This window comes from Cucurbita moschata, unplaced genomic scaffold, assembly GCF_002738365.1.
Source record: "Cucurbita moschata cultivar Rifu unplaced genomic scaffold, Cmos_1.0 Cmo_Scf00002, whole genome shotgun sequence".
NCBI classification, from domain to species: domain Eukaryota; kingdom Viridiplantae; phylum Streptophyta; class Magnoliopsida; order Cucurbitales; family Cucurbitaceae; genus Cucurbita; species Cucurbita moschata.
This window is the reverse complement of record NW_019268518.1, coordinates 4,596,002-4,608,197: the sequence shown is the minus strand read 5'-3', so window position 1 is coordinate 4,608,197 and position 12,196 is coordinate 4,596,002. Positions and strand designations below refer to the sequence as shown.

Genomic DNA, 12,196 nt, shown 5'->3' with positions numbered 1-12,196 from the left:
GAAACGGGGATCCCTATCTAACACAATGGATACCGGTACCCCGTGCAATCTTGTTACCTCTTTCAAGTGCAACTGAGCCCATTTATCCACGGAATAAGTGGACTTCCCTGGGAGAAAGTGAGCTGACTTTGTGAGCCTATCAACCACAAGCCATATAACTGTGTAGCCTCTGGCCGTCCTCGGTAATCCCACGATAAAGTCCATGGCGATGTTCTCCCACGTCCATTCAGGTACACTAAGTGGTTGTAATAGCCCCGCCGACTTCTGCCTTGGGGCTTTGACTTGTTGACAAACCAGACACTTGCTCACAAACCCAGCCACATCACGTTTCATATTCCGCCACCAATAATGTCGCTTCAAATCCTGATACATCTTGGTACTGCCAGGATGTAGGGCGAATGGCGAGTGGTGAGCCTCGACTAGCATTTCTACCTTTAGTTGGGTCGTTACACCGAGCGTCCTTGTGACACAATGCCTGATCTTGGCTTTGATGTCATTTGTGACAGCCCAAGCCCACCACTAGCACATATTGTCTACTTTGGCCTGTTACGTATCATCGTCAGTCTCACTGTTTTAAAACGCGTCTACTGGGAAAAGGTTTCCATGCCTGAATATTTTGTTGATCTCACAATCCACCTCTTTGGGGAGTCCAGCGTCTCACTGACTCACTGCTTGGTCTTGGCTCTGATGCCATTTATAACAACTCAAGCCCACCGCCAGTAGATATTTGTCCATTTTGATCCGTTACGTATCTCCGTCAGTCTCACGGTTCTAAAACGCGTTTACTAAGGAGAGGTTTCCACGCCTTTATAAGAAATGTTTCATTCCCCTCCCCAACTATTGTGAGATCTCACAATCTACCTCCCTTGTGAACCAGTGTCCTTGCTGACACAATGCCTGATCTTGGCTCTGATGTCAATTTTGACAGCTCAAGCCTACCGCTAGCACATATTGTCTACTTTGGCCTGTTACGTATTGTCGTCAGTCTCACTGTTTTAAAACCCGTTTACTGGGGAAAGGTTTCCATGCCTTTATACAGAATATTTTGTTGATCTCACAATCCACTCTTTTGGGGACCCAGCGTCCTCATTGACACACTGCGCGGTCCTAACTCTACCATTTGTGACAGTCCAAGCCCACCACTAACAAATATTGTCCACTTTGCTTCATTATGTATCACCGTCAGCTTCACGATTTTAAAACGTGTTTACTAGGGAGAAGTTTCCACGCCCTTATAAAAAATGTATCGTTCCTCTCTCCAACCAACGTGAGATCATAATTTACCACGTGTTTTTTAGGTACCTAGAACATGAATTAGGGTGATTCGGAATTGCATTTCATAGGACTCCCTCCTACCATGGCACCCAAAAGGGGCAACTATTCATATATTTTTATATGAATTTTTAACAGTTGAATAGTACGACACCACCAAAAAGGAATAACCCACATTGTAACTCTACGTTGAATGTGACACATTATAAAGTCCTCCACTTTCCTTTTTTTATGCTTCAAGATAACAATTAATTAAAGAGGACAACCTTTGGCGAAGATGGTTTCCTCGTCCCATTACTTTCCCGTGCTCTACGATTTTATCTACCATCGTCATCTCGTACCATCATCAACAGATGTTCATGAATTGAATTGGGTCAAGTTGAAATACCTTTTAGACCCGACCCAATTGTTCAAGTATACATTTTTTCAATCATAGCAACTCTTAACTGTTAAGGCTCGTCGAGTTTATAACCTAACCTAACTTCTGGGAGTTCAATTGGGTTGATAAAATTCTTCAAGTTATTGAGTTTGTTTGAACATAGTAACGTAATGATGATATCCGTTACGACCTAAACTTAAGTCGAAGATATAGACCATGTGACCGAAATGCAATGGGAAAGGAAGTGGATGTTAGTGTGCAATCACTTTCCCTTGCAAATGCTTTGGAACTTTTTCACCATTATCCATTCTATCACTAAATTTCATGTCATCTTACCTCATCTTCTTTACAACATTACAATATTTCTACGAATTATAAGAAAATTTTCATCCATTTCTAGAAATACATTTAATTTCTTCGAACTAAATTTTTGTGGATAAAATTGGTTATTATTTTTTTTTCTCTAATTATTTAATGTTATGAACAAAATAATAAATTTGGGTCTATTTGGTTCGAGTGGAATAATAATTACGAAACAATTTTTGGGTATTTAATTTAATTATGATTTTTAGTTTTATTTTTCTCCATACAAAGTGTTGATATACTATTTCTTTACTTTATAAAAATTTTAATGTTAGATATTATTATTTTTTAAATTTTATTTATGATATAATGCACACGTCATAGGTAGTCCCATCATTCACCAAATATTTAATTTGGTTACATTTGTAGTTTTCATTTTGGACCATTTATAAGGTTGGAGGTCCCAATTTGGGCATTAAAATGACGTGAAATGACAATTTTATCTTTGAACACTGTAGGAACTATCAACTTGAAATAGAGTTTGAGGGGTAAAATTGTAAATGACTCAAAGGATAAAAATTATAATTAGTTTAAAGAAAATTTAATTTAGGAACAACTATTTGGTTTTATGGAAGTATAGTTTTATTGCATAAATGACCCTATTAAAACGTAAAATTAAATAGTAGACCTAATTATAAAATTTTGAAAATAATAGACTCGAAATCAAATTCACATAGATCATTTTGACCTAGATACTGTTCACTTTTTGGCTGATGAAATCCACCGCTAGCAGATATTGTCTGCCCACTTTTTGAAACTCACTGCCAGTAGATATTGTCCGCCCACTTTTTGGCCAATGGAACCCACCGCGTGCGCCCACTTTTTGGCCGATGAAACCCACCGCTAGCAGATATTGTCCACTTTGACTTGTTACATATTGCCATCAACTTTACAGTTTTAAAATGCATCTGGTAAGGAGAGGTTTCTACACCCTTATAAAGAATGTTTCGTTCCCCTCTCTAACCGACATGGGATCTCACAAACATACTTTAACTAGTTGACTTATGTTCAAGTTGGCTAACCGACATGAGATCTCACAAACATACTTTAATCAATTGAGTTATGTTCAAATTGGCTAGACATAGTCAGTTTACTCTCTCATATATATATATATATATATATTTATGAATGAGACCTATTTTCCAAAGAGAGAGGAGGACAGGCATTAGTGAATTGGGCTGGATCACATGATGTTCCAATCACTGGGCCAGCTTGGCCCACTTAGTGCTAAAATGACATTCATTTGAATATACAAAAACTTTTTGTGCCAAATAATAATAATTATTATTATAGACAGAAAGAACAGCCTTGAATGTCTGCTGCTCATGACCAAAACTGTAGCTTGGAATGCTTGTGGGACTTTGATCTCATCTGTAAAGTATGTGATTTGGGCGGTTCGACTTGTTCGAACAACGCCCTGCTTGCTTTACAATGTAAATGCTAACGTTTACGGTCATAACAATTCATATTATGAGGTCTAGTTCGTTTAAAATTACAGTTCGAGATTCAAGTTCATCAAACTCCATGGACAAAATAACATTTCAGGAGTGTTAATGGATGCAGAAAACAGTGCCAAGAAAGGAAAATGTTCATGCTTCCTATCTGTGTTAGTGAATCAACACAGATATGAGGCCTCAAAACTGTCAATTTTCAGACTAAATGGCATAAAAGAAAGAACTTTTCTGGACGAGCAAGAGTACATACAGTTGTTTATAGAGCAAGAATCGTCCAAGTGAGAGCTCGAGCTCGAGCCGAGCCCTTCAAGGAGTAGGGAGTTTGGCTATTCTATCAGGATTGCAGATTGTCAAGATTTCTGTGCTAGAAGTGACAGTGGCTGATGAGGAAATGTGTTAGTAGTATCAGTATAAACAAGGGGGAAAAACAGCCTCAGTATCAGAGATGAGCCATAAGCATAATGCAGAGAGAAGTTTCCAATATCTGACTATCAATATTGTCCGTTTTGGCCTGTTACGTATCGCTATCAGCCTCACAGTTCTAAAACGCATCTACTAGGGAGAGGTTTCCACACCCTTACGAAGAATGTTTTGTTCTCCTCTCCAACCAATGTGAGATCTCACAATCCACCCCCTTGGGGGCCCAGCGTCATCGCGGACACACCGTTCAGTGTTTGGCTCTGATACCATTTGTAACAGCCCAAGCCCACCACTAACAGATATTTTTCCATTTTGACCTGTTACGTATCGCTGTCAGCCTCACGGTTTTATAACGCATCTACTAGGGAGAGGTTTCCACACCCTTATAAAGAATATTTCGTTCTTCTCTCCAACCAATGTGGGATCTCACAATCCCCCCATGAGGGCCCCACGTCCTCGCTAGCACACCGCTCGGTGTCTAGCTCTGATATCATTTATAACCGCCCAAGCACACCACTAACAGATATTGTCCGTTTTGGCCCATTACGTATCGTAGCCAGCCTCATAGTTTTAAAATGCGTCTACTAGGGAGAGGTTTCTACACCCTTATAAAGAATGCTTCGTTCTCCTCCCCAACCAACGTGGGATCTCACAACTTGTATGCTAGACAATTTATTAACTTGAACGCGAGACAAAAACCGTAGAACTAGTTCAGAGAAATGGCATCAATTTGACACAAGATATCAACCATTTTATCAAGTTCCTAAACCACAATAGATTCCATATAAGTAGAGACAAAACAATGAAACGCAGTCATTTGTATGAAACCTTTCTAACTTTACATGCTAGATGCAGGCAATGTAAAAGAACCCAAATACAACTCTACCTCATTACTCTAGCATAACCAGACATGTATAAACAGCAGCAGCTTAAGATTCATAATTACTTCAGATTATAGCAGCCAATCAATGAATTCTCGAACCGATTTCCTTCTGCTTTATGTCAAGCGCAACGCGCTCGTTTTCAAGCTTCATCCTCTCGTTTATCATCCTCATTTTTTCAAGCTCACGGTCCTTTTTCTTGTTAACTCTCTCCCATTTGAACTTCTGTTTCTCCAATTCCAACATTTCAACTCGAGTTTGAAGCTTATGATCTTCCAACTGAAGTAAACGAAGCTCCATCCACTGCTTTTGCGACGAAGAACCTTTCATACTTTCAGTTTCTAAATGAGCTATATCGCCTTGAGCGAATTGTGTTTGTGAGTAAGCATGAGAACCTCTATTGCAATCAAGAGAATTCAAGGAATTTCCACAAGCATGAGCATCGTCGAAGTCCTGACCTCGCTTTAGCCTCTTTACTGAGCCTCCTAGAGATAGTGTGTCGTCCCCATGAGGTGCAAAATTCTCCTCAAAATCATCGTGTTCATCAGTTTCACCATGTTCGTTTTCATCAAAATCATCTTTTTGGTGTCTCCTTGGCTCATCATAATCATGATCATCCCTAACTCTACAAGCCAACTGCAAAGAACGCTGCAAAGCAGGATCATGGGGTAGATGGAGTTGATTCGAATTATGATACGAACACATTTCCTCATAGAACAATTGCTTCGAGTTCAAAATTTTTCTCACATCATCCTTCTCTTTGTCTGTTAAATAATCAATGACATCAAGAAGTGCAGGATTCTCAACAACTTGGCACGTAGTGCCTCTCCCAATCATATCATTCAGCCTCTTATACCTCTTATTGAGGTCATTAAATTTATCCTCACACTGCTGTGGTGAAACTTGATAGCCCCTTTCAGCCATAACCTTTGACATCAATTTCCATTTACCTTTCTTCTGTATAATTTGAAATTTCCTTCTTCCACCTCCTTCATAATCCGAAGCAATATCATCTCCGATATAAGACACCGCCGTAATCAGAAGCTTCACCATTTTATCCGTCCATTTCACACGATGCCACATCGATCCCTTCTTCCCCTTAATCGTCTCATTATGAGCATCGATACCGTCCTCGTTAAAGCTTGGCTCATCGTCACTCTGTGAGTTTTTACACCTCTCTCCCTTGCTATAATCTACCAAAGACATGGTATGGTCACAATTTTGTAGAAGTAAAAAACCCTCCTGAGTGGAAGGATTTACTGAAGAACCCTGATGAGTATGAAGATGATGATGTTGTGCCTGATTATGAACCTTAAACGAGCCTTGCAAATCAGGACCTCCATAAGAGGCCCCTCCTGGAATCAACCCTTGTGATAAACTCCCTTCCATATAATATATCAAAAGAACATTCCACACGATATCCTATCCTTCACATGATTCTAAAGCTTACTAAATCAACAAATAATCATCCATAACATTACAGGACGGGAAAATCAAGCATACCCAGATCAAAATTTCCACAGTAGACTATTGGAAATATGATTCAAACAAAACCCATTTGCACGAAAAGCAAAAGAACACACAGGAATCAGCCAAACAGAACATAATATTTCGCGAAGAAACCCCAAAAGGGGAAGAAAAGAGAAACAACCCTTCAGACTTACAAGCAAATCAGTCAAGAAAGAAGCAGCGGAATCACTTATCTGAGCAAAACCCAGAAAATAGGAAACGGAAAGAGGCGGAGACAAGAGACGACGGCGCTTATTGGGTGCGTGTGGCGATCGAGAAGCGAGGGGAAAGAGCAGGGATGTGGGGTTTTGTAATTGAAGAAGAAAAAGAGGGAAAACGTCAAATTAGTGGGCGAAACAACCGAACTGAACAGCCAATGCGTAGGTATTGATTTATGAAAGTTCAATGAATGGGGAGGATCTGGTGGGTCATTAAATTTCACGTAACGGAGAAAAGCTTTTGCGTGCTATTGGGTTGGGGTTCATCAAATGCCATGTTTGGGCAAGCATCTCCTCTACGAGTATTAGCGATCCGTTTTTTATTCTCGCTTCTTCAACTTCAAAACTTTGATTCCCATATTCTTATCATAAAAATGATTCCTTTTTTTTTTTTTAATTAATCTTCTCTTATTTGAAGTGAAATTCAAATAATTTTTTGGCCGAGAATGTTGGATGACGATGGGTTTATAATCAAAGAATACTCTCTCTATTGTTACGAGGTATTTTGGGAAGTCCAAAGTAAAGTCATGAGAGGTTATGCTCAAAGTGGACAATATCATACCACTGTGGAGAGTCGTGTTCGTCTAACATAGTATCAAAGTAATGCCCTAAACTTAATCGTGTCAATAGATTGGTAAATTTTCAAATGTCGAACAAAGAACTCCAAAAGAAAAGGAGTCGAGGCTCCTCGAAAGTGTAGTAAAAAATGACTAAGACTCCAAAGGAGTCGAGCCTTGATTAAGGGGAGGTGTTAGATGATGAAAAAGTGGACAATATCATACCATTGTGGAGAGTTGTGTTCGTCTAAAAGAGAATACATTATAAAAATTGTGGACGTCAAAAAATGAGTACATATCAATTATCAATAAACCATTCTCTAAAGTGATTAGATACTGAAAGAAATGTGTACGAGTATGTGCTCCTAGTAGAATAGGCAAAATAAGAAACGGAAAACAAGTTTTTTTTTTTTTTTTTTTTTTTTTTTTTTTGAATGGGTTGCAAACTCTAAATAAAATAAAAAATAAATAATCAATAATTCTGGTTAGTAAAATAAAAATTGTTAACTAATTTTAAAATTTTGACAATTATTTATTTAAAAAATGACAATAATCAATAAATTAAATATACTTGATGAAAATAGCAAAATTCAAAAATATTATTGGATCCTAAAATTCGTGGGTCGGGTCGGGTCGGCCTTAAATACAGGGGTGGACCGGTGACTGGGAATCGGAATTATAAACCTCAGGATTTGGTTCGTGAAATTCAGAGCTTCGAGAGATCGAAAATGGCGACCGAGGAAGAAAGCACTGTCAAGGAGCCGTTGGATCTCATTAGGTTGAGTCTTGACGAGCGCATTTACGTCAAGCTTCGCTCTGACCGCGAACTCCGTGGGAAGCTCCATGTATTATACTCATCCCCTTCGATTGATTCTTCTCTTTCCCTTTTATCTCTTCTGTTTTCTTTCACTAATGATGAATCGACTGCCCTCAATTGTTTGTTTTTCAGTAAATTTTTATTAAATTAGAAGTTTGGGGAATTAGGGTTTTGTTATTGTTCGAGTTTCTTGATGGATTTCTCTTGAAATTTGCTTACACTCATTATGGCGACATCTTAGTTTCTTCCGATTAGAAATTACCCCTTTATGGGAATGGTTTCAGTGTAATTTATTTTTGGGAATGGAGTGGCATGAACTTGGAGGATGTTCCCTATTATCCATGCCAATGTACCATTATGAATGTGTTTCTTCCCAATTGAACCTCCATAGATTACAATATCAAGGCCCAAGTCTGCTAGTTATTGATTCTTAAACAAATATGGTCCATTTTTTGGATTTTTTTGGTACTGACGGGTTTCTTGGAGCTACATTTTCTCATTTAGTGGTTGGTACTGATATTCTAAGTGGAGACCTTGTTTTTTTAACAAACCCCTGTTGCAATGCCCTGTAGGTTGTGACACACTCGTCTACATGATGTTGAATATGATCAATAACTGACCTGTTGACTCTTGTATTGCATTTCTAGTTTTGAGATGACATAGTGAATGGAAAATTTTCAAGCTTTGAAATGTTTCTTCATTTCTATTATCGATTTCTGGCTCTCTTGCTTTGCAGGCTTATGATCAGCATCTAAATATGATTCTTGGTGATGTTGAAGAAATTGTTACCACAGTTGAAATTGATGATGAGACTTATGAAGAGATAGTTCGGGTATGATCATTTTCTCGCTCCCACCCCCGATAAAATAGGAGAATTATTCATAGGAAATAGAGTTTGCGAGTCTTGCATGAGGAATGTTTGTGAAAATCTTGGTATTTACTCGAAGCATTCAGTTTCGTGCTATAAAATAGATACATACCACGCACAAGAGTCCATTCCATAAACACTTAATTCACTAACAAGTGGAAGATAGGTTTGAATACTCTTAAATTGGTATCATTTTCAAGTAAATCAGGTGGGCTTTTAGACGTGAACACTGGCTTACTAGTGAAGTATTGTGTTTCTAAAGGACAGAAAATACAAATAGCTCAAAAGTTTGAAGTTTCAAACTAAAGGAAAGGAAGAAAAGTATACCCTGGGTCCCTCAAGCTTGAGTCTATATCCGTACTTGTTATGTTAAGTTGAGTATGATATCTCTTGTATGTACCTCAATGGAGATTTGGTATATTTATTGATTTTCTTTTCCAGACATCCAGGCGTACGGTCCCGTTTCTTTTCGTTAGAGGAGATGGTGTCATATTGGTTTCTCCTCCGCTGAGGACTGTTTAAGTTTTGCATTGGAAGTTCGCTTGTGTTCATCCTTAATGGGAAGTTCTTATTCATCTCTCTACTTGATTTACTGAAGCTGAAAAGTTTGAAGATCCAAAATTTAGAAACATCAAGTACTTGACCTCGTTTATAGACTAGCTCCTTCATTAGTTGATATGCATGTTGTATTTTGTTATGTTAGGACAGACAACTTGTTAGTTGCTTTTGATATATTTGAGTCTTTAACCGTAGTTTTTGATATTGTCATTGGCTGCATTATTTGAATGGCTTTAGGTTTTACATGTAAGGCCAAGTAAGGACAACTCGACATTATGCATCTAAGCCAGAGTTGTTATGAAGCATCGCTTGTTTTGTTTTTGAAAAATATGTTTTCATCCTTCCTTACTGAAATGCTTGTACTCGTACGTTGCGTTGTTGAAGTCTTTGTTTTTATAATTAGTTGAAAGGGTCTTATGTATTTGTGAATGAGTATCATGAAAGGGTCTTATGTATTTGTGAATGAGTATCATGAATCGATCTATCGTGTTGCTAACTTACCCCAATGTAGCTTTGGAACTATTAGCATTTAGCTTTGGAACTACTAGCAAGCTTTGGACCTATTAGCATTGTTGTCTATCATCGCATGTTTGTCTATCATCGCATGTTGTTGAACTAAAAATTGACCTGTTGGGTTGACCTGTTGGGTTGAGTAGGGGTAAGATCATTGGGAGAAAGTAAATCTATTCATGAACTTGAAGGAACTGGAGATATTTCCCTGGTTTTTCCTTAAACAAGCCTTAGGTTTGGAAGCTTGGGTTCACGTGGACTATATGTTCGCATTGAACACAAATGGCTCATTGAAACCTAGCTAGACCTGTGAAATCCACGTTTGGCAATCACTATCAGTACTAAGCACCTGTTAGAATTCCATGGTTTCCTTTTGAAAATTCTAATCTGTAGAAAGACCATACACTTTCAGGTTTTCTTTTGAAATTTCAGATAATATTTTCTACTTAGGATCTAATCAATCATTCTTTTACCTCAATGCTTAGTATCAGGGAGCAGATTACTAAAACCCGGTCAGAAAAAGGAAAGACCCAAGTCCACCACTAGCAGATATTATCTTCTTTAGACTTTCTCTTTCGGGTTTTCCTTTAAAGTTTTTAAAACACGTCTATTAGGAAGAGATTTTCACACTCTTATAAAAGATGCTTCGTAACTCCTTTCCCGCTGATGTGGGAGTTCACAATCCACCCTTCCTTCGTGGCCCAGCGTCCTTTCTGGCACACCGCCTCGTGTCCACCCCCTTTTGAGTTTAGTCTCTTCACTAACACATAGTTTGGTGTTTGGTGTTTGGCTCTGATACCATTTGTAACGGTTCAAGTCCACCGCTAGCACATATTGTCCTCTATGAGTTTTTTCTTTTGGACTTTCCTTCAAGATTTTTAAAACATGAGAGGTTTCTAGACCCTTATAAAGGATATAGTTCGTTTTTCTCCCCAATCGATGCGAAATCTTATAGATAATCACAACCCCATTGTGCCTAATAAAGTACAAGGAAAAAGAACTAAGCTCAACAACATATGGTGATAAGTCAAATACAAGGGAAACAGAGACACCGGGAACTCAAAACCAGAGCCGACGCACTTCAAAACATGATTTGAAATCCCCAAAAGAAAAAACTCATCATCCAAATCCATCAACTAAACAATGAGTGCAAATTTATTCTCGCAAAACGGATTCGAATTGCACAGACCAGAGTCAAAGCCGACAACTATGAAACCCTAGAAAAGTAAAAGATTCTGAAAGTTCCAAGCAGAAAAATCAGCGTCGATTCTTCAGCATATAAACAACAAGAACTTCTGTTCTGTACCTGTATAAGTACGATTGGCTTCTTTCGCCGGAAATGGCGAACGCTGGTGCCGTTGGTGATCGGGGCTGCGTTTCAGGCGAAGGAAGGAGAAAGCCTCGCGCCGAATTTCGGCCACTGGTCTCATGGCCGCCGGTTTCCTTTCTAATTCGGCCCCCCAACTCTTTGGTCCATTTTCATCGGGGCCATTTATTTTAACAAACTTTATAAAAATAATAATTAATAAAAATAAATAAATTTTATTGGTTAAATTTTCATAATTATAAGATATGAAGTTCTAATTATTATTTTAATTTTTATTAATACCATTTTAATTTCTAATTAACTCTTCCTTGTATTTATAATTTAGTATTAAAAAGTGCTTCAATACTTAAATTAAATATCATATAATATAATTTAAATCATCAAAATTTCCAAAGTTAGAACATTGGTTAACACATATTATATTAATTATAACACATATTATATTAATTAAAAGATTAAATTAATTCAATCACCTTGATCTCTCCAAGAACCCTAACACCAACCCAAACTACAAAATTCTTTTAAATTAAAAAATATATAAATCGAGATCAATCAAAATCATTCGTAATATTTCTAATATTTTGAGCTAACAATATTGTCTCTTTTTATTTTTGAGTTAAAATATATATCTTAACAAATTAAACTACTTATAACCCAGACGATTAAATTAAATAAAAAAGAAAAATATACGCTAATTCTAACGTCTAATAGGCACGAAACGTGTGCATAGTTTTCCTAACCCGATAAGGAATTGTTCGATTAAAGAAGGAAACGTCTAATATTTTCTTTTTCAATTTTAGTTATTTCAGTTTCATTAAAATTTGATATTCTATGAAAATAAAATAAAATATGTATCTTAAACCAAACAAAATTAAATAATAATAATAATAATACCTGCTACATGTTATTCATCAAAGAAAATAAGCTTTTTTTTTGGCTTTTTGATTTTGCTTTGCTCATCTTTCTAATTTAAACAAACATATGAATTCCACACGCCACACTTTTTTTTTTTTTTTTTTTTTTTTTTTTTTTTTTTTTTTTTTTTTTTTTTTTTTTTTTTTTT

General features: G+C 37.2%; 2 protein-coding genes across 2 annotated transcripts; one reads left to right on the top strand and one right to left on the bottom strand.

Annotated features, from left to right (window-relative positions):
• Positions 1-4,617: 4,617 nt before the first annotated feature.
• Positions 4,618-6,807, bottom strand: LOC111464406. The gene has a single exon (XM_023108607.1). It carries the CDS (start codon positions 6,156-6,158, stop codon positions 4,854-4,856), a length of 1,305 nt encoding a protein of 434 aa, XP_022964375.1. The 5' UTR covers positions 6,159-6,807; the 3' UTR covers positions 4,618-4,853.
• An 892-nt stretch (positions 6,808-7,699) lies between these two features.
• Positions 7,700-9,601, top strand: LOC111455423 (sm-like protein LSM3A). Its single transcript, XM_023097091.1, has 3 exons — positions 7,700-7,898; positions 8,607-8,702; positions 9,180-9,601. The coding sequence occupies exons 1-3, from the start codon at positions 7,782-7,784 to the stop codon at positions 9,258-9,260; spliced, it is 294 nt and encodes a 97-aa protein (XP_022952859.1). The 5' UTR covers positions 7,700-7,781; the 3' UTR covers positions 9,261-9,601.
• Positions 9,602-12,196: the final 2,595 nt, after the last annotated feature.